Genomic DNA, 21,657 nt, shown 5'->3' with positions numbered 1-21,657 from the left:
CAATTGTTATTTTTAGGGGGGTTATTAGAATTAGTGTTATAATTACATTGTGTGTAGGAGTGTTAGGAGTTTCAGCTAGTTTTCGGATTAAGGCATGCACCAACCTGGAAGCTCTTCTCCTCCAGGTGGGTGATGGGATTACACGACACCAGGTACTCAGTGCTGTGTGGAACAGGTTGCCAGGCGATGGTGGTGTGGGTCTGTGCCTCCTGCGTCATGCCCGTCTCGTTGTCGGGGAAACCGAACGGCAGGCCGGGCAGGGGTCCCTCGCTGACGCGGACCAGGGGCACTCTCTGGCCATCTGGGCCTGGCACAGGCACGTAGATCAAGGGCTCACGGAGGTGGGGCCGCTGGGAGTCTCTGCCTCCGTTGGGGCCCAGATTCTGGTACTCTGTGTAGATGTGTTGGCCCTGCTGGCCCAGGCCGTCCTGGCCGCCTGTACCAACCAGCTGCACGTGGTTGTTGTCGCGGAAGTTGCTAGCGGAGCAGGAAGCAGGTGCAAGGGAGCAGGCGTTATAAAAAAGAACAAAGTCATGCAGTTGTGCTCAATATGTGGGTCCGAGGGGGGTCTTACTTCTTGTCGTTGAAGCCGTCCTCGGGCACATCCAGGATGTCAGAGGTGGGTTTGTTTGGCATGGGCAGCTGTGGCATCAGCAGCTGAGATTCAGGCTCTGGCAGAGAAAGGCGGGCGTCAGGGGCAAGGCAGCAGGTTAGGGGGCAGCTGCATTAGCAGCACTAAGTCAGCAGAGGGCGGCAGAGTCCTGATCAAGCCAAATACAGTTGTGCAACTACGTTGAAGCCGTAAACACGAGAACTAGCGCCTCCTCAACTCCTCAGCTGGTTAGGTCTTACAAAAAGCACAGAAGCTGAGCTGACCTTACAACTGGGTATTAATAGATAGCCTGCATAAGCCATGGTTACAACAGACAAGGACTCAACACCACACAGTTACGCTGAGATTGACCTACAAACGGTCCTTTACAAACGGTCCTTTTCAAACTGGGGGTTATTGTCAATAGCAAGTATGGGCTGTTGACTGTGCTTACGAGTTCTAGCCTTGCCCACTAGAGGTGTGCTCCTCAGGGCATTCTGCAGGGCCACTATCTTGATGATGTACTCAGTTCCTGGTTTCAGACCTACGAAGGGAGAACAACCGAAGATGAGACGGACACACAGAGTGTTCTACAGGGGCTGTGAAGTGACCAATCGAGTGGCTGGCATACCCGTGATGGTGGCGTAGCTGCGAGAGGAGTGGGGGCGGGGGGTGAGCTCCCGGGGAACGCCCCCGGCCTCCTCGTAGGTGACGTAGTAGCCGCTGACCGCGGGGCTCCTGGACGGCTCCCAGGTGAAGGACACGCTGCTGCGCGTCAGCGAGGTGAAGCGGATGTTGGTGGGAGGGACCACAACCGGCTTGGCTGGAGGGACACACACCCACAGACAAGGGGAGCCTGAGTTAGTCACAGCTTACAGGCAGAGGACTGGATCAGAGAGCAAGGTTATGTACAGGTGGCGAAGGGAGCTTGGGACCATTGGTAGACTCAGGTGGTACCTGTGGTGGCAGTGAGGGTGAAGGGGGAACTTCGCCCATTGCCATTCAGAGTGTAGATGTTGATCTTGTAGGTAGTGCCAGGCTGCAAACCTGTAGGATACACACAGATGTTACATTGATACCTGGGATAGCATGAGAACAGCCTGCTGTGTGAGACAGAGAGAGAGAGAGACAGAGAGAGAGAGACAGAGAGACAGAGAGAGAGAGAGAGAGACAGTGTCATACCTGTGAAGCTGTACAATCGTGAATCTGGGGCGATGGTCCTATGGATGGGGGTCATGCTGCCGGTGGTGGGCGTGGCCTCAACCAGGAAGCCAGAGATGGTCTCAGTCTTGGAGCGCCAGGTTAGGGTGATGGAGGAGTCCTTCACGTCTGCGATGCGCACCCGACGAGGAGGGCTGATGGCTGACATGTGCAGGTGAAGATGGGAGGGAGAGAGATGGATGCAGAGGATGAAAACATTCCCACAGCATCACTACTGACTGGCTGACGTGGCTATTGTTCATTCGACGATGGAAAGGTGAACTTGGCCAATAGCGGATCTGGCTCCAGTGGGAGAGAGAGTTGGAAGGGGAACTCACTGTCCAGTGTGGTGACTTCCCCTTGGACAGGTCGGCTGGTCAGAGAGTTCTTCAGAGCATAGACCTGCACCTCATAGGTAGTTGCAACCTAGAGAGAAAGTACAAGAGACGGAGAGAGGTAGATTAGTAGAGAGGAACCAAATATCCGAGCTAGCCATATAAGCACCTTACATTTAGTCATTTAGCAGACGCTCTTATCCAGAGCGACTTACAGTAAGTACAGGGACATTCCCCCCGAGGCAAGTAGGGTGAAGTGCCTTGCCCAAGGACACAACGTCATTTGACACGGCCGGGAATCGAACCAGCGACCTTCTGATTACTAGCCCGATTCTCTAACCGCTCAGCCACCTGACTCCTTCTTCGCTGAAGTGATTTCTTCTCTGCACTGTCCTCAGCTGCAGGTCCAGTCTGTGATCTTCCCCCTCACTGTAAATGACTAGGCTGGAAGACAGCGCGTGGCTTCAAGTCGACTACTGGGTTCAAAACCACTACAGAGAACACCCACAGGGCTGCGCTTCAATCCAGACCCCCGGTCTCCCCAGTCCACCCTTACTCACTCATCATCTTTTGTTGTTGTGCACAGTCTGAGATGAGTGGGCATATGTAAACCATACCCTCATGCAGGGCAGCCTGCAGTGAGCTGCTTTGGCATGACCAACACATCTGTGTAGAGAAGTGGACAAGGCCTAGTCAGAGGACGTTTGGTTTTGGAATGAAGCACAGCCCTGGTTAGAAACCACAATAGAGAGGGGGCTGCTCGGTTGAAGGCCCAGCCACAGCAGAAACCAAGGCTATAGCTGGACAGCTGCAGCGAAAGCAGGGCTCTCATTAGGGGCGGCCTGGGTCATAAAGCAGCGGCCTGGAAACAGACAGCTCTGTAGCAACAGCTGCTGGAAAGGCATTCGCATCCAAAATACTTTTCCTTTTAGCAAATGGTAAAAGTCTATGGTTCAGCCTCAAGGACATAAAACAGGCCATAGTCATTTGTAAAACAAAATCTGACATCAGCTCTGTATGACAAGAAGGCTATTCTAAAAACACTGGTCACCTTCACTCTCTCACACACACACACTTATGTCAGTGTTTACCATTAGTCCGGGGATGTGGACCTGGGCAGTGTCGGGTGCCACATTGATCTCCTTGGTGGGGCCGGTCTTGCTCTTGGGGTTGACGACCACACGGTACCCCGTCAGCCTGGCGGTGGGCGTGGTCCAGGTGATACTGAAGGAGGTGGGGCCAACCTGGGAGAACTGCAGGTCTGTGGGAGCAGGGATCGCTGCAGAGGAAGGGAACACAAGGTTGGAGGAGGTGGGCTGCATCCTCAGTACCTTCACTAGGGTCTGTAGTATGGTGAAAGGTTCCAGAGATAGAGGCAGTATGTAGAGATGATAGAACATGCCACGCCATGGAACAGGAAACCTATCTGGACTAACCAGCTGAAAACTTCCATCTACCTGTGGCCTGTGTCCCCACCAAGGCAGGGCTGGCTGTGCGGTCATGCAGGGCGATGACCTTCACCGTGTATTCGCTTCCAGGTCGCAGGCCGTGTATTTCTGCCGACTCGGCGTCTCCGCGGGGAGCGGGGCGCAGCTCTCTCTCGCCCTCCTCGGAGCTGGAGTACAGGACGCGGTATGAGGTCACCACGCCGTCAGGGCTGTCCCACACGATGCGCATGGAGGTGGAGTCAACATCTGAGAAGGTCAGGTCCTTGGGACGGTCCACCACTGGAAACGGGAGGGGGGAGGGAGGGGGATCTCTGTTTAATTTCCCTCCAGCTTGATGCAGTGGAAAGCATGGTCTACGTGGAGTCCATTTTCAGTTCCAAGATGAAATACTCACTGGTGACTACGGTCTCGACCAGGGGTGGGCTCTCTCCGTCCTGTCCCAGAGCGTACACACTCAGGATGTACTCCACCGTGGGCATCAGTCCTGAGAACGTCATCTCTGTCTGGTCTGGAGAAAAGAATAGCACCCATGAACTACAACTGTAAACTACAACTGTAAACTACAACTGTAAACTACAAGGACCAGCCCAACACTAACAGGTTTCTCAACTTTCTCAAGCCGCAGGTTATATAACCAGTAAAGATGAATAATTGTTGACCGAAGAGTTGCCCTTACCTGGGGCGACCACCTCAGTGAAGGACGGGCCCTGTCCGTTGCGGGGGACGCCAGTCACCCTGTAGCCCTGGATGGGCCCCTGGGCTGGGCTCCAGCGCACTGTGATGGAGCTGTCTTTCACATCCGTCACCTCCATCTCGGACGGAGATTCAATGTCTGCAGAGACAAAACAAGTGGGACAGATAGCAGAGTTAAGAGACCATGATGACCAGCAATGAAGTCACAGTGTGTATAGTTACAGTGGGTGTGTTTTAAAGTGTGTGTCTGTGTGTATGTGTGTTCATTACCTGTCTTGTGTGTGACGTAGATGGGGGTGCTGGAGGCAGGGCTGTCTCCTCTGCCGGTGACGGCGTACACAGTGACGGTGTACTCAGTCCCAGGCCGGAGGTGTTGTATGGTCGCGGTGGACTGGGAGCCAGGGATCGTGAACTCCTTGGTGGGGCTGTTGCCTCCTGGGGGGGGGGGGGGGGGGGCGGATGGCAACATTAACACTGTGCGTCTGGGAGTACTTTCACATACTTGCGATGCAGTCGGTCTCGATGATAGATAACAAGCTAGGCACGCGAGACCTCTCCAAGTCTATCTTTAGGTGGGAACTGAGAGTTGTATTCAAGGTAAGGGCTCACCAGACTCTGCATGGGTGATCCTGTAGTACCGGACGGTGACTGAGGGGGCGTCCCAGCGGATGGTGATGGAGGTGGGGGAGGAGGAGACCACCTCCAGGTCTGTAGGGGCATCAGAAACTGTGGAGAACACACACACACACACAGATGGAAAAGGCTTTGGATCACGGTTGCCAAAAACACATGACAACAACAGCACAAACACGAGAGGATGGTAAGAAAGGAGTTTGGGATAACGACAAGGGTGAGAGAAAGTAAGTCTATTCTTACTGGTTTTCTGCTCTCCGGTGAGGGGCTTGCTCTCCAGGCGTGCGCTGACAGCGTAGATGCTGACCTGGTACTCTGTCTCGGGGGTCAGGCCGGTCAGGGTGAAGTGGTTCCTGGAGGGGGGCAGCCTCTCGTCCTTGGCCCGGCCCCCGCTGGACATCTGATAGCGCAGGCGGTAGCCCGTGATGGCGCCCTCTGGAGGGTGCCAGTGCACGGTGAAGGAGGTGGTCAGGATCTCGGAGAAGCGCAGACCAGAGGGAGAGTCCAGAGCTGGCGGAGCAGAGGGAGACATCAGGTCATGCCGCGGCACTGTGCGCCAACAGATGAAGTACTGCAACAATAAATGACATGTTGCGCTTATGACGTTTGTATGACCGGTTCCGCAACCTACCGGTTTTCTGATTTCCCACGAGCGGGGAGCTCTCACGCTGCTCGTACACACACACCACGCTCACCAGGTACTCTGTGTTGGGTATCAGGTCTACGGGGGTAACACACAACAGAGATCAGAGGACCGGACAGCCGCCCTCAAGGATAGGTTTGTGTGTGTACAGTATGTGTGTGTGTGTGTGTGAGAGAGAGAGAAATCTCTTACTCCTCAGGACCACGCTGTTGGTGTTGTCTTCCACCCTGGTCTCAGTGATGTCATCGTCCTCGTCGATGGGGTGGTACCTGACCAGGTACTCACCGATATGGGCGGGGTTAGGGACAGCGGGCCTGGACCAGCTAAACTGCAGGGTGTTCGGACCCACCTCTCCAAACAGCAGGTCTGTTGGGGCTGGGACAGCTGTGAGAGGGGAGAGAGAGAGGCAGAGGAGAAGGAGAAAGAGGATTTGGGAAGGAATAGAAGGATGGAGACTATATCAGTATATCCTGAGAGGGATTCTTTTAAAGAACCAAGACGGTGTGAGCTCAGGAGATCTAAAAGGTAAAAAGGAACAGCGTGCGCACTGGCTCGTGGGACCGCAGTTTTACGATACCTTGAAAGTGCGGGAACAAACACGGTTTGGAAGGGGAGATCAAACAAACCACAGCTTGTGATGCTAAGATGAAGAAACAGATGAGCTGGGGCCCACAAACACACCCCTAACCACAACCATCTGGCCCAGACGCATCACTCACACACAAACACACACACACACACACATAGGCTCATATGGTTCGCTTATTCACCAGTCTGCTGAGTGAGGGTGGTGGGCTCGCTCTCGCCACTCTCTGTCAAGGTGATGACGCTGATGTCATAGCCGATGCCGGGCTCTAGGCCGTAGATGGTGTAGTAGCCCGACGTGGGCTCCACCCTGTCCTCGAACATTGGCACACTATCGCCCGCCGCCACCACTGTGATCCGGTAACCGGTGACGGCGGTGTAGTTGAGCGGGCTCCAGCGCAGGCCAATGGTGGTGTCGGTCACGTCCACGAAGCTGAGGTCTGTTAGCTGAGGCACGTCTAGTCAGGTTAGAGAAGCAGGGAGAGGAGGACGAGAGGAGATGTCGTCAAATGTGATACTCTCGCGTATCACATCTATAACATCGAGACGGTTAGTTGACGCAGCGACCATCCCGAAAGACAGACACTGAGTGACAGAGAGAGCCGGCGGTAGCATGATCGCCATGACACTGACAGAGGACAGCTCCACTATCATCACAGGCTTTTGGATCATCACTGTTCACATCAGACGAGACTGATGCAAGCGACAGGAGGACTGGGGGGTTCAGCTTTCAGCTTCCCCTCCACAGGTTACGGTTAAAAATGACTGGAGGGGAAGCTGATCTCAGACCAGCACCTACAGACCACTTTACCCTGGAAACGACTTAAACCCTAACTCCACCCACCCCACCCCCCTCCCCCCCGGTCTGACTGTGGTGTCAGTGATGTCGTAGAGGTGAGAGGTTACAGGCGCCGGCCCCTGGCCACGCCTACCTTGGGTGATGGTGGTGGAGACTGGGACACTCTCCATGCTGTCTTTGACAGTGAACACGCTGACGTTGTACTCCACGCCCGGACTCAGGTTCTCCAGGGTACACGAGTTCTGGTCCGCCTTCACAAACTCCTCCAGTGAGTTCCCGCGCTGCCCATTGGTCGGGTTGCATGTCACTCTGTAGCCAGTGATGTCTGGTTGGTTGATTGGATGGCACGTTAGAGAGGGAGAGAATGTGAGGACAGTTGAGCGGCAGTTGGAAGAAAGATCTAAAACTAGAGGATGACAGATGAGGTTCCATATTCGCTCCGAGAGCAGAACAGCGATCAGGGGTGTGTACCTGGCGTTGACGCTCCGTTCCATTGGACGTGGAGCTCTCCTGTGTCCGGATGGGACTCCAGGTTCAGGTCAGTGGGTGGTGACAAAGCTGGAGGGCAGGCAAGATGATTGGTTAAATCATTATTGTATTTCCTCCAATGCGGTTTCTTTATGTATTGAAAGGTGCCGTGTCTAATGCATGTAAACCATTCTGCCTGGCTTGTCCCTTCGCCTGACACTTACATGTGACGACTCGACGTGTGACAGGGTTGCCCTGCTCCTCGCCGTTGAACATTGGCTGGACGCTGTAGGTGTACTCCACGCCGGGCGTCAGGCCAGAGATGTAAATACTGCCCGAGCTGGAGGTCACGTCCCTGGGAGCCTCTCCACCCTGACTGGGCCTCACTGTCAACTGGGGTTGAGACACACACAGAGGGCAGAGTTGAGAGGTTAAGTCTTTCCAAACAGCATGTTTGCCATAGAAAAATCTCAACTGTTGTGTGACATACCTGAAAAATTTAGAGATGACACTAGAGGCTGCATTCACTGTTCTGGGTCGGGCTAGACCTATAGGTGCTAGTCTAAATCTAGCTTCATCCCTAAATAGACAACCCTGGAATGGTCTAGGGGAGATGACTGAAATGATGATGTCTCCAAACCAAGCTCTGGACTGATCAGATATCAAATCCCTGTGTTAATGGGTTGCACATCATAGTTTGCACTTCCTGTGTGTGTGAGTGTTCCGAAGACTTGTACCTTGTATCCAATGCGGGGTACGGGGCTCCAGGTGATGATGATGGAGCTGTCCGTCACGTCCGTGTTGAATCGAGGTGCGTTGCCCATGGGTGGGGCTAGGGTGGAGGGGTGGAGACAGGGAGGGTCAAAGGTCAGGGTTGTTATCTTAACAGATAATAGCCCAGGAGTCTCCGAGGGCTTAAGAGAAGACGTGATGAATCACCAGCAGACATTTATGGCCATGTTTATGTTTAAGTTGAGAATGTGCTGGAAGAGCAGCATTGGGTCATGTCTCTGCTTGAGGCACCAAGACCTGTCTGGGATGGGATTGTCCAACGATAGGAGACGTGGTGAGAATGAGCAGTGAATACCAGCAAATATATACAAACTTTCATAACTATTTTATACCCTAAAAATAAACCTATTGAAACATCTTGCGAGCTTTCGAGACCCACCCCTCGCTCCCATTCACACTCACCGGTGGAGAAGGTGGCGAAGGCGCCCTCGCTGAGGCTGTTGTCCTGCTCGGTGTGAAGCGTGGCGGTGTACAGGCTGTCGGGGCGCAGGTTGAGCAGGGTGTACTGGGTCAGCCTGATGGGCAGGCGGAGCTGCTTGGGGTTGGAGCCCTCCACAGTTAGGAAGAGACGGTAACCCGTCACCCTGGCCCTGGGAGCGGACCACACCATCACAGCACTGTCCTCGGTCACGTTAGTGAAGTGGACGTTGCCAGGGGAGTCAGGCTCTGGAGAGACACCAGAAACACACTGGTTAGTGACTGTGCTACAGTGTGTGTGTGTGTGTGTGTGGGGGGGGGGGGGGGGGGTGCAAAATTAACCATCCCAACTTGACCTGTCCCAAAATGTAAATTGTTGTGTTTTTAGCATTTTGACACCATGGGTCTAGGTTATTTGCAACACAATAGTAATCCATACAGTCGTGGGGCTCAAATCAATGTCTGAATGTCAAGATGACTTCACATTACTCTTTTGAAAGTGGTTGAACGGCCGATAACGGGACCCACATGGGTAATGTAACTGCCCCAAAAAATTGATTTAATTAATCGTTAATTTAGAGCCCTGTGTGTGTGTGTGTGTTAGTCAGAGAAAGATGTGATCCTCAGACAGCACTCCTGCTGTAAGGCCCACGTGTGTGTGTGTGTGTGTGTGTGTGTTTATGTGTGTGTGTGTGTGTGTGAGGTTGTCTGTGTACTCACTGGTAGCCTGCTCCCCCACCAGTGGCTGGCTGGCCTCCGAACCCTTCAGGGTGTAGATGGTGAACCGGTAGACTGTCCCAGGCTGCAGGTGGGTCACCTCAGCGTAGCCGTTGTGAGTGGTAGGCAGCTGCATCTCTCTCTGGGGTTTCCCATCCTCATCCACAGGGGCCACGGTGACGCGGTAGCCGGACACCTCAGCAGCGGGTCCCGTCCAGGTCAAAGTGATCTTCTCGTCGGTCACCTCGAAGAACTGCAGGTCTGTTGGGGAATTCACCTCCTCTGAGGATAGAAGAACCAGGGAAGATGTCAAACACGGTTTGAAATGACTGGTTTATGGAAAGCTGTGTTTTTGAACCTTGTGTGTTCGAGACAACCCCCCCCCCTCTCTTATTTTCCCAAGGTTCCTCCTATATGCTTTCTGAAGCCCAGTTTCATATGGCTGACAGCAATAATAAAATAAAAAAACGTTTAGTTAGACAGGGAGAACCCTCATAACACAGACTGGCAAACCACCCTACCATGGAGAATAACACACTAGAAAGGACCGGCAGTGTGTTTTCCCTCTGCTATGCTGTTTGAGCAGCTTTCAAACAGATAACAGTGATCACAGAGGCAGAGGGAGGAGCGATGGCAGAACCATCTGAGTAAACTGAGACATCAAACCCAGGAGACGACACCCTGGATCAAGTGGACAACCTGAGGTCATGAAGTCATCACATTCCTGGGCAGCTTGAGAGAGACAGAGCAAGGCCGGAGCAACACAACATCCTCCCAGCTTCCACCACAGGAAGGGAAAGGGTGGGAGCGAAAAAGGAAGAGCGGAGGGTAGGGGGAAGAGAAAAGACGATAGAACAGAGTGAGAGTGAGAGAGAGAGAGAGTGCAGTTCTCTTTTTTGCCCTCAATGATTTGTCATTGGGCGTTTAACAGTCCGAAACAGCAGGGGTCCAACTCGTCTCTCCAAAGAAGCTACGCACAAATCTATCATCACCCTATTTGGCCATACACACACAGACACTGACGAAACACACATATGCCTTTAGCTTCCAGCATCTGCTCGGTTGGCCCTGACTGGCCCGAAAGAGAAACCTAGCATAACTCTTTCCAGTCGACACATAATGGGAGCATTTTAGCTGTGAACGCATCAGATTACTTTCCATTGCAGAACTGAGTCCAGAATGAGGATTCTGAGCTCCATTCAGGCAAACGAAACGGAAGGATTTAGACATTACAATGTCTGTAGAGTTAGATATGAGACTCTTTATATGACTGGGCTGTAGTTACCTGGAAGTGGGTCTCCAGCTGTGTTGACCTGTACGAAGATAGGCTCGCTCTCTAGACTGTCCTCTACAGCAAAGATGCTGATGTTGTAGAGCAGCCCTGGTCGAAGGTCACTCAGGGTCACAGAGGTTGCGGTGTCGGGCAAGGTCAGCTCTGTACTGCTGCCCTCTACTGATGGGGTGTATACCACACGGTAGCCTAGGGAGACACACACAGGTAAAGCCACTTACTTTAGCTTAAAGTTCACTGGCATAGGTACTCAGTGATGGTACTCACTGGCCTAGGTACTCAGTGATGGTAGACAGAGGTTAGGCGTTATGTGTTGGTCTGGGATTGGACGAAACTGGGTTTGGGAGGGGAGTGCTTACCAGTGATGGGGGCCAGGGGCTTGTCCCAGCTGATTATGATGGAGGACTCTCCCACATCCTCCACCTCGTGGTCAGAGGGGGCATCAGGAGCTGGAAGAGAGGGGAGACTTACAGGTACTGTGTGGACTGTGTGTTTACAAGTGTGTGTGTGTTTTGTGTGTGCAGGTACTCACCAGTGGTCTGCGAGGTAGTGAGGATGAGGTTGGGCTCTCCGGCAGGTGTGACCTCGTAAACGTTGACCGTGTACTTCCTCCCCGGCAGCAGCTCGTTGATGTTGACAGACGTGGCCGTGTGGGGCAGGTCTGGAAGCACACACACACACACACCTCCTTGAGTATGTCGGACAACAACAGCGCAGGAAGACATCCGACGGGAGGGGAGGAACATGGTGTGCGGCTGCGGGTGTTTACGTACCGAGGACGGTGGGCTGACCGCCCTCCTCGCTGAGCTCATACTCCACCCTGAAGCCAGACACGGTGTCGGATGCCGACACCCAGGAAATGACAAAGCTGCTGGAGGTGATCTCTGTCACAGACTCAGAGGTATCCACCATCGGAGGAGGCTGGGTGGTCTCTCCTTCTGACGTGGCCACTGGGAGGAAGGGAGGAGAGTTGGATCCAAATACACATCCCCATTAGGTTTAGCAGAGCTCACATTTCAGAACCCAAAAAGCCGAACCGAGCGGTCCAGTTGGGAGTAAGGCACCAGTCTGGCAGACTGCGTACTCACAGGAGCCGTAGTTGGTGGTGAAGTCGAAGCGTGTGACCTCACGGCGCCCAAAGCGCAGCACGCTTATCAGCTGACCCTCGTAGGTGATGCCAGGCCTCAGGCCAGAGATGGTGTGGGAGTTGAGATGCCCGGGGATGTTCACCTCACGCCACGGACTACTGGTGCCCTTCTGTCGCCATTTGAGGACGTACTGGGTGATGTGGGCGGACTGAGGGGCGTTCCACTGGATGGGGTGGGAGTTGGGCTGGTTTCCAGACTCTGTGATGATCACCTGGACAGGGCGGTTACCACCTGGAAGACAGTTCAGGGTTGTGACAAAATATTCATTTGTAAAAAAGCATTGTACAAGAAATCTTGACATTGTATTTTTGTAGACAAGGAGCTTCCTATAAAAGGGCCTTCTGAATACAAGGGAGAAATTACCTCATAAGTAGAGCACGATTGTTTTCATAAGTAGAGCACAAAGTTATTCAAATGTGACATATTACAAAATGTCAGCAGAAAATACTCAATTTTGATTATTTATTCATCCAAGTTTTTGTTTCTGTGATTACCTTCAATGTCACAGACCCAGTTCAACAGAACATATGTTAGAGTCTTGCAGTTTTGTTAGACAGGGTCTGAGTAGGAAAACTAGCACATCCATGTCAGATTCCTAGCTGAGCTTCAACACGCAACGAGAAAAGCCCCACAGTCTCTAACTCCCTGCTATAGTCAACTCTGACAGCAAACTACACAAAGCAGCAGCCAAATACAGAACACTCTGTAATAGAGTAATCCGACGATTTTAAGATGCAAACAATGTCGTATTACAAAGGGACCAGGACAAAATCCCTGCTATTGAAACTGTAGCTCGGTTAACCCGAAACACCCTTTGCAAAATCTGGTCCCAATTTCTCTCAATTACAGTTGCAGAGCTCCCAGACTGGGAGGGGGCTTACACCGAGTTTAGTCCCTAGAAAGTCTGCTCTACTCTCCTCTACCTTCCTCCTCCTCCACCATACCCGGGTTTCCCTGTAAACTCCAACTTTCCTTAGTCTCCCTCAGCCTTCTCCAGCTCTGATTCCCAGCACCCCCTCCTCTCCCAGCCTGGCCTTCTCTCCCCCCCCAGCTAGTTCACAGCTGGATGCTATTAAGGCAGGTTATTGCACTGGGACAGGGGTGCCCTCCACTTAAACATAATGTGAACTTCGCTCGTAACCTGCAAACAAAGCAAGCCTGGAAGCCTGCAGTTGTTCACCCATTCTTTCGATCTTTTTCTAACTTTGATAACTCACAGGTTTATCTGAGAACACAGGTACATCTGTGTACAGCACAGACAGCTGTCATCTTAATAAAGGAGGCTGGTGAAATCAAATGGCCCCAGATATAATTCACTTCAAATGAGGTCAGCAATCGAAGGAGGAAAAAAAAGTGTCACCTCCGTCTGCAGTTTGCAGTACTTTGACGATAACACAAGTTTATAAAACAGGTCATTTAAATTTCCACAGAAACAAGTAGGTAAACATGCTTGCTTGCAAGCTGGTCTAAGCATTAGACATGGAGTCTGGGAGGTTCTAAAGATGCCCAGGTAGGAGTGGATTCTAACACTGCAGCGGAATGTCAGTCGTCACCTCTCAAGGCAGCACCACAGGCTAGCTGCAGGAACGCCACACAAGTCTCAACCATTCTGGATGAAGCTCTGCAGGCTGGCTGAGAACAAAGGCCTGGGAAGGAGGTGAGGAGGAAATACTCCCCCCCCCCCCGCCACCCAGCCCTTCCTGCTACACTTCAAAGCCAGGTTGAGAACCCAGCTCAAACAGATGGAAGCCTGACCGGAGGAGCAGCTTTAACAGCTCTGAGCCGTGGTAGCTTCATCTGATTGGTGTAGTCCATCGAAAACATACACAAGCCGTAGTTGGCCCGAGATAGCACAGACAAACATGGGGTTTGTTTGTTGAGCAGACAGCTGAGGATGCCAGTTACACTTTGAGAGCACCCAAAACCAGCTCCTAAATCATTGCTTTTCAAACCATGAATGGAACACATATCACTTATATCACTTAGAATCACCAGACAGGAAGTAAACCCGTCAGGATAATAATCAGGCCACGACTTATGGGACAACTGCAGATGGGCATGTCCTCACCTGGGTAAGACTGCTGCGGCTCGCAACTCAGCTCTCCGATCCCGTTGCCGTAGCAATAGCACTTGTAGAGGATGCCATGGATAAGCTTGTCCCAGGATTGGCCGATCTGGTAGAAGGTTCTAGTCTCCGGCTCCTGGCACTGATCTGGGTTCAAGGAAGAAAATCACAACATTACAGGATCTGTCATGATCATGCCAGCCAATGTTGTACAGTGATTAATCCAATTCAGCTATTCGTTTTTGAGCCTACCAATGGCGTCACACTTCCAACGCCCACGACCCTGTCCAAAGCAGGTGCAGTTCATCAGGTATCCTTCTTCGTGGAGCTTGGTGAAGGTCTGGTTCACCTCGTAGGTCAAGCTGTCTACAATACACTGGTCTAGGAGGGAGGGCCACAATCAGCACAGTGTACAACACTAAACAGACACGAATTGCGTACAACCGCACTGCTAACAGAACTCGGAGAGTTAACAAAGACTGAAACGATATCAAAATAAAACACTGTAAACCTGATTCTGCACACACACACACACACAATGCAGAGAAGCATTGTGAGCCATTCAGTGACCTCCTGCTATGTCAGATGTGTGGTCTAGACAGGTTTGGCCCTTCACCTTTGAGCTGTGAATAGGCCTGGCAGCTCCATTCCCCTCGACCATTCCCGACGCAGGTGCATCGCATCATGTGACCCAGGATGTCATGGCGTTTGTCCCACTGGTCGCCCACGCGGTACATCACCCCTTCGCTGGTCGTGCACACCTCCTCGTGTGCTGGAAGAATACAACATGGGAGCCACATGTAAACAAGCATTTCCTTTGATGATCAGATTATCATTTTATCATTCGACCCAACTGCTAAACCACTGAGAAATCCAGTATTGTGAAGCAGTCACCATTTGAGGAGATTCCTACTCACTGCTCACGGTTGAGAGACACAAACACATGTGTTTGTGTGTGTGGTGTGTGTGTGTATTCCTGTTCCTACATCTGAGCGACATATGTAGACATTATTCTCATGGCCCACTGAGCATTGGTGGATTAATTAAAAAGGAGATGAGAGGTTTACATGTTACTTGTTTGTGTGTGTGTGTGTGTGTGTGTGTGTGTGTGTGTGTGTGTGTGCGAGTGTGTGCGCTTGCAGGCATGTGTCCTGATAGGATCGGCCTGTAAAGAGGGGAGTATCCACGTCTGTGGAGGAGTTGAGGAGGCTGACTGCAGCTGTTCTGGAGCCCAGCCATACCTTACTCTGCCAGGCAGACATTGGCCAGCAGCCACCCTCTGTCTGTAGCTTTCTCTGGCTTTGGGCTGGACATGGGTCTGGGCCTGGGTCAGTGTTAAGGCAGGATCTGGAGGACTGAGTCCAATCCAAGCTAGGAGCCCACCATCTGGGCCTATAGGGTCAGAATCAAGGTATAGGTCCAGGACTTGAATCTGGGTCTGGGGGTCTAGTATCTGGGTCTGTCCATCTGAGACCAGTTCTATTAGATCTGGCTGCTGGCCCAGGCCAGTCCAGCTGTGAGACCAGTCATCACCATTACCTCTTTATGACCAATCAGAGGCCTTTCCCATGGTAATTTACTCATTCACCAAATCACTGTTAAACACTGTACTTAGGCCATGTAACTGGTCAGTATTGTGAACAGCTGTGCTTTCCCTGTGACCTCTGCCAGACAGACTTAGTGTTGACAAATGGAGACAAATGGAGAGACAAAAAGAGAAGGTGCCATGATAATCTGATTAGCCGAGGAGAAGGAGGGACAAGGGGAGATCATCTCACACCCGTCTCTCCTTTCAGTCCTTACAATTTAAATTCTTCCTCTCTAAGCAGCTAATGAAAAACAAAAGGATCCCCTGGAGATGCCATTCTCATTGTCACTCCGACGTTAAAACGACACACACCCACCACCCTGATCCTCACGCATACAGGCTTTGATAAGGAGTGTGAGGTCCTATCTCAAGCCCCCAGAAGTTATCTGTGGTGCCAATCTGACCCACCATTGCAGCATTGAAGTCTCAGCCTACTAGAATCATGAGATAATACAGAGAAGGAGACAAGCACCTGGTTTTAAAGTGCAGGTTATTTGTCAGTATATTATTTCAGGGCTAACTGTCCAGCAATTAAACTCGTAATAGATTTCTACATGTCGGCCTCAGAGGGTTTTCTCTTCCTACTCACCAGCCATGGGGCAGAAGCCAAAGCGCTGCTCCCCATCATAGTTGTAGGTGGTTCCACACCACATCATGCCATCGCGGCGTCCGTCGGCGGTACAATCTGTGTAGTTGTGACCGTTATACAGGAAGGGGAACTGGCACAGCGCACCGTTGGAGTTCCCACCTCTGGTTGTCACCATGACTGTGAACACATGCAGAGAGGCCACACAGGTTTTTACACTGGACCAACCTTTCAAATCTCTCTTATTAAAAAACAACACCCAGTAGCGACAGTGTTTCAAACGATGATGAGCTAAGCTGAAGGCCAGGTTGGCAGTGATCCTCTACTTAACATGATGTTTAGTCAGTTCACTGGATGGAACACTGAGCCACCCTGGAACACGATCCACCCTGGAACACTGAGCCACCCTGGAACACTGAGCCACCCTGGAACACTGAGCCACCCTGGAACACTGAGCCACCCTGGAACACTGAGCCACCCACCGCTCTTCTCTGTACAGAAGGAGTACTCTCCATCGGCGTCGTAGTTGGAGGAGGTGGAGCACCACAGCTGCCCGTCAGGCCCGTCAGTTGCGCAGGAGTAGTGGGTCTTTCCCTTGTGCACGAAGGGGAACACGCAGGGCTGGCCGTCAGAGTTCCCTCCGTACACTGGGGACGGGCCCTCTGAAAACAGCCGCACACACACACACACGTAAGACCTCATTCAGGATTGTCAGAAAAAATGACAACACATTCAAACATATAGGGACACTGGTTGCGGCAGTGTTTGGCCCCAACAGGTCAGACAGTAGAGAAGTGTTCAGAACCATTCCTCACCCCACTCTTCACAGCTGACCCCGTTGCCCAGGCAAGTACACAGCATCTGCTTGCTGCCTTGGCTCCTGATCCAGCGCATGCCCAGGGAGTAGGCTGCCCCCGTGTCCGTCGGACAGGCTCCCTCCTGGGCCAGCTCTGGGAGACCCTCTGGCCGGAACACCGCTGGTTGGATGTTGGTGACCACACGCGAGCCTGTGCCTAGGACATTCACCATTGCACAAACATGGTTCACACAACAAAACACGCAAAGGCATCGGTTTGATTTTACTTTGGGTTAACGTCCCCCAAAAAATCCCTCAACAGATTCCCAAGATAGAACCTGTCAGCAGATACTTGTAATTAGATCACAGAGGAACCACCGGCCCTCGCTCAATGTGTCATCCTTGTTAGACTGGTGATGCTGATAGTTATGTGTGTGTGTGGTGTTTGTGTGTGTGTGCCTCACCCAGACCTGTGGTGTGGAGCGAGGCGTGTCTCTCACACTTCCACTCCCCTCGCCCGTTCCCGGTACACAGACACTGGAGCATATGCCCCCGGTCATCAGTTTTAGTCCAGCTGTCTCCAATACGGTAGGACGCCAACATGTCCTGGTCATTACAGCGGTCTGGGCGGGGGCACAGAAAAAGGGGGGAGCACTCAAATTCACAAGCTAAAAGCTGTTTGACACATGCCGGTTTCATGGACCTAGCTATGATTTCCTGGATCTAAAAATGATTTCCTGGAGTCTTCCCGTTACTCTGGAGATTTTGGTTCTGAAGTCCAAAGTGAGGAACATGAGATATTCTTCCCCTGTGTGTTTAGAGAAGACCTGAATAATTGAATCTAGATTCAAACCTAGATTAGATCTACCCCTGGTATAAAAGTGATCTGCAGTGGTTGAAAGTGGTGATTTAATCTGGAAGCTTTCAGTCTCAAATGTCTCATAAGAAGCTTTCATTAAGGAAGTGCATAATGACTCCAGATTGGAATGACTGGTCTGTTTTTCCACCACAGACTAGTTAAATCCTTAACAGACACCAGCGACAGTTTTCCTTTGGTTTGGGCTGTGTAACCACTGTGAGAAGGTCCTAGTGCCAGTCGAGTTATGCTGCTGCCCTCTCTGGGGACTGACAACACTGGGAGGCAGCTGGAGCTTGTAGGCAGCGTAGAAGAAGAATGCAGAGAGAAAATAACTCATCTAAATGGAAAATTACTAGGTCTACAGTATGGCTAATCACAGTGACCACACTCTCACAGCTGTGAAACAGGTCTTGTCTACAAGGCTGCCAGACAGAATGGGGTCAGAGAGGGTGAGTCCTGCTCTGAGGTCAGGGGTGAAAGGTCACAGGTAGTTCGTACTTCTGGAGGTGCAGGTGATGCGCCCACTGCCTTCGCCTAAGCAGGTGCAGTCCACCATCATCCAGCCCTGGTACGGCTTCTCCCATGTCTCTCCAACAACGTAGGAGGTCCCCGCCGTGTTGTCATAGCAACGCTCCGCTACAGAAAGGGGAGGAAAAGAGGAAGAGGAGATAGAAGAGGAAAGCGGTTAGATTTTAATGAGCCCAGTTCAGTAAGGAGACAACTTCCAGCTACATCGTTTCCAGACGAGTGATAAACTCACAGACAGGTTTGCAGGTCCACTCCCCCTTGCCGTTTCCCAGACAGACACACTCCAGCATATAGTTGCCTGTCTCATGAGGCCTCCTCCAGGTGTCTCCTATCTTATAGGACTGGCCTCCCTCATGACAGCGGTCTGACAGGCAGACAGATACAGGCATTAACATACACGCACACACACAGACACACACACACACAATCCCCCATCGCCCAACCAGACCACAAGCTATCCACAGCTGCATGACAGAGGTTTGGAAAAGGTTGTGGTTGTTTGCGGGTGGCCCACTCACTAGCAATGGTGCAGCTGATTTTCCCTCTGCCAGAGCCGATGCACGTACAGTCCCAGATCATCCCATCCTTGGGTCTCTCGTACGTCTCACCCACCGTGTATGACTGGCCATTGATCTTGTCATAGCAGGTTTCCACAGCTGTGGTTTCATTGTTCCGTGTGGGGGATTAGGAAACACAGCTTACACACACACACAGATACAAAGACACACTCATAGACACAGACATACTTTCTACAATATAAACTTTTAAACAACGAAGCAGAAATGCTGGTGGACAACTGGAGGAGGTTTTGGTAAGTCGATGTGATATGTATTCTTGATTCATTGTTATCTCTTTACACAATGATAACATTTGTAAGAAGTGGTGAGAGCAAAAATGACTTGCATTAACCATGTACAGGACAATACAGAGACGAAAATACAAGCTCACCTTCAGGTTTCGATTTACACTTGATCCCTGCCACACCGTGACAAGTGCAAATCAACATATTGCCAAGATAGGACCGCTCCCACTGGTCATTAAGCTCATAGAACTGCCCATTCTCTATGCATCCGTCTGGGGAGGGAGAGCAGGCTAGATGTGACATTGCCTCACGCACAAATATGTTCTGTGACTATATATTTCACAGTCCACGGTATGCCAAAACATATTTTGCAACTATGTTGCAACAAAATTGCTTCAATATTATTCGATATTGTGCTATTTCTGGTGACACGGAAAAAAAATAATTTTCGAGCTAGTTAGTGAAATAATAAAGTGTTATTTCTGTCATTGTAAAGGAAAGGGGTGACTCACCTTGAGACACCGACGATACAGAAGGTATATTGGCAACCTGCCGTCTGGTTTTCCCTGTCCCCTTCGGCATACAGTTCACTGCGGTGCCGATACAAAGCACCACCAGCACCCGCGTAAAGGGGATACTGGACATTTTTAGATATCAGAAGTAAACAAATTAGGACAAAAATCCACTGTGGGTTGACGTTCCCTTAAAATCTGAAAGTGCACAAGTCTGCGGCTTCCCGTTTTCCCCCTTTTCCAAACTTCTCCCAAGCAGCCAAGTCACAAGCCCCCGACTGCCTCCCAGCCGCTATGAGAGTAGATCTCACAGCGCAGGAGCGGTTTTATTTGGGCATGCATTCCGCAGGAGGAGGGCTCAACAAGCGCGACCCACGCTCAACATTATTCAAGACATCCAAAAAAAAGACAAAGGAAAACTAGTGTAGGTCTAACTAGGCTTCAGATCTGCTAAATTTGATCGATCGTCATTCAAATTAATTGGTCAAATAGATATTTTCGAAAGTTTGTTTACAACATAAAACAAACCGGTTATATATAGCCAATTAAAAACGAACTTATCATCTTCTTTTTATTGCTAATTGCAGTTAAGATTGATAGAGACAGTAAATGATTGAGAGCTTGAATCCACAAGCTTTATAGTCTCTAATAAACTATGCTTCATCATGGAGATTCAGAACTACATAATTGAAGGTGGTATAAATATCATCTCTTGACGTCTGAGTTTGCACTGCCTTAGACGCCTGGAGACATTTGGTTTTTAAGGTTAGAAGCTCTGGGCTTGATAAAGGAGAATCAAGGGTTGGATTTCTACTGCTTAAACACACTCACACACACACACACACACACACACACACACACACACACACACACACACACACACACACACACACACACACACGGAGCTTCGGCTGGCGTCAGGACTCACATATGCTCCCAATTAGGCCAACTCAGAGTAGAAACTCTATCTGTCTGTCCTGAGATAAAACTAATGGGACTTAGTAGTCCTCCCTGAAGAACAGCTCCTCCACCTCCACTCCTCTACAGATCATGTAGCGATGGGCCTTTCAGTCTCTTCAACATCAAGTCCCACTGACCCACATACTATTTATGGGCATTTCATAGGGTTCATTGACCAGGGGTGGTTTTCATGAAGCAGTGCAACCTTGCAAAAAGGATATGCACAGAGCTCAGCTCTACTGGAACAACTAGACTGAGATAGAAGCTTCTAGAAAAACAGACTTTGTAGCTCTGACCTGTCTCCATAGATGATCTACACCTGCCTCCTCCAGTCAGAAAAGTACAACCTCTTTTTATTCTATAAACCTTGTTGGGTCTTTTTCCTATCTTTCCTAACACTCCAGATGTTTCTGTACGATAGAGAAACTGCTGACAGATAGCTCTCTCTCCAAGATATGTTATAGAGGAGAGACTTCAACTGTTGACCTTTGGGTGATTTCTCTGTGGCAATGCTAACAAGCTGTACCTACGGTAAATGCAAATGTATACAACCGTGAATTATATGTTATGGAATTAGAACGAAATGTCAAATGACTCATACGTGGATTCAACACATCCTGCAGACATCCAGTGGTCAGAGTGAGACAGGAGTTTCTGTGGCTGGGATGTTTTTTACTCATGAGGTCCCCATTCCCCTGCCCCTCCCCCTCTGCCCTGAGCGTTTATGTGCTAATCTGCATTATGTGCAAATCTCTTCCTGTGTTCTGTTGTGGTTAGGTCCAGGAGTCGACACTCGAAGCACTGGGGAATTAAGTCAACCTTTCCCTCTCAATCATTATGTAATAGACTTCCACCGTCAGTTATCACGTCAGTTATTTACTGAATGTAATGTATACCTCAGGTTTACAGAGGAACCCTGGGGAACACCAAGTTTGAACCCACACAAGGTTGTGGACAAAGTATTTTCTGTGGTTTGTTTTTGGTTGGAGTTTGCCAACATTCTAGAGGCTTCCTGAATTGCCTAGACCAACAAGGTTCTTCCATTAAAAGTGAATCAGAGGACTCTGTGGGCAATGACACACTGATCAGCTCCAGACTTGAGCAGTGCTGGCAGACCTCAGAGCCGAGGACCGGTGCTGGGAGCTGAGTCAGGGGGTACATGGTTCAACAACACGGAGCTTACTGGAAGTGAGATGTGGA

General features: G+C 50.8%; 1 protein-coding gene across 2 annotated transcripts in view; it reads right to left on the bottom strand.

Annotated features, from left to right (window-relative positions):
• The window catches only part of fn1a (fibronectin 1a), a 24,871-nt gene extending 3,214 nt beyond the window's left edge, over window positions 1–21,657 (bottom strand). Inside the window, exons 1-41 of one of the 2 annotated variants that reach the window (XM_067229392.1) lie at window positions 21,641–21,657; window positions 19,498–19,575; window positions 19,132–19,257; window positions 18,702–18,839; window positions 18,416–18,547; window positions 18,154–18,291; window positions 17,261–17,419; window positions 16,816–17,013; window positions 16,483–16,662; window positions 16,004–16,180; window positions 14,443–14,598; window positions 14,079–14,207; window positions 13,830–13,973; window positions 11,702–11,992; window positions 11,387–11,563; window positions 11,146–11,274; window positions 10,973–11,062; window positions 10,608–10,802; window positions 9,326–9,604; window positions 8,591–8,854; window positions 8,134–8,228; window positions 7,621–7,789; window positions 7,400–7,486; window positions 7,062–7,253; window positions 6,315–6,587; window positions 5,737–5,928; window positions 5,533–5,622; window positions 5,145–5,411; window positions 4,878–4,994; window positions 4,539–4,703; window positions 4,252–4,407; window positions 3,970–4,083; window positions 3,585–3,854; window positions 3,219–3,406; window positions 2,131–2,218; window positions 1,775–1,954; window positions 1,550–1,639; window positions 1,224–1,415; window positions 1,047–1,136; window positions 575–671; window positions 105–477 (exon numbers count right to left, since the gene is read on the bottom strand). In XM_067229392.1, coding sequence (XP_067085493.1) covers window positions 105–477; window positions 575–671; window positions 1,047–1,136; window positions 1,224–1,415; window positions 1,550–1,639; window positions 1,775–1,954; window positions 2,131–2,218; window positions 3,219–3,406; window positions 3,585–3,854; window positions 3,970–4,083; window positions 4,252–4,407; window positions 4,539–4,703; window positions 4,878–4,994; window positions 5,145–5,411; window positions 5,533–5,622; window positions 5,737–5,928; window positions 6,315–6,587; window positions 7,062–7,253; window positions 7,400–7,486; window positions 7,621–7,789; window positions 8,134–8,228; window positions 8,591–8,854; window positions 9,326–9,604; window positions 10,608–10,802; window positions 10,973–11,062; window positions 11,146–11,274; window positions 11,387–11,563; window positions 11,702–11,992; window positions 13,830–13,973; window positions 14,079–14,207; window positions 14,443–14,598; window positions 16,004–16,180; window positions 16,483–16,662; window positions 16,816–17,013; window positions 17,261–17,419; window positions 18,154–18,291; window positions 18,416–18,547; window positions 18,702–18,839; window positions 19,132–19,257; window positions 19,498–19,575; window position 21,641 — 6,666 coding nt within the window. In that variant the 5' untranslated portion in view covers window positions 21,642–21,657. Of the gene's footprint in view, window positions 1–104; window positions 478–574; window positions 672–1,046; window positions 1,137–1,223; window positions 1,416–1,549; window positions 1,640–1,774; window positions 1,955–2,130; window positions 2,219–3,218; window positions 3,407–3,584; window positions 3,855–3,969; window positions 4,084–4,251; window positions 4,408–4,538; window positions 4,704–4,877; window positions 4,995–5,144; window positions 5,412–5,532; window positions 5,623–5,736; window positions 5,929–6,314; window positions 6,588–7,061; window positions 7,254–7,399; window positions 7,487–7,620; window positions 7,790–8,133; window positions 8,229–8,590; window positions 8,855–9,325; window positions 9,605–10,607; window positions 10,803–10,972; window positions 11,063–11,145; window positions 11,275–11,386; window positions 11,564–11,701; window positions 11,993–13,829; window positions 13,974–14,078; window positions 14,208–14,442; window positions 14,599–16,003; window positions 16,181–16,482; window positions 16,663–16,815; window positions 17,014–17,260; window positions 17,420–18,153; window positions 18,292–18,415; window positions 18,548–18,701; window positions 18,840–19,131; window positions 19,258–19,497; window positions 20,006–21,640 lie in introns of those variants that run through there. The other variant, XM_067229391.1, reaches the window with a different exon arrangement.

The sequence above is a fragment of the Osmerus mordax genome, chromosome 2 (assembly GCF_038355195.1).
Source record: "Osmerus mordax isolate fOsmMor3 chromosome 2, fOsmMor3.pri, whole genome shotgun sequence".
In the NCBI taxonomy this organism is placed as follows: domain Eukaryota; kingdom Metazoa; phylum Chordata; class Actinopteri; order Osmeriformes; family Osmeridae; genus Osmerus; species Osmerus mordax.
The sequence above is the reverse complement of the archived record's forward strand: the minus strand, read 5'-3'. Positions and strand labels throughout refer to the sequence as shown.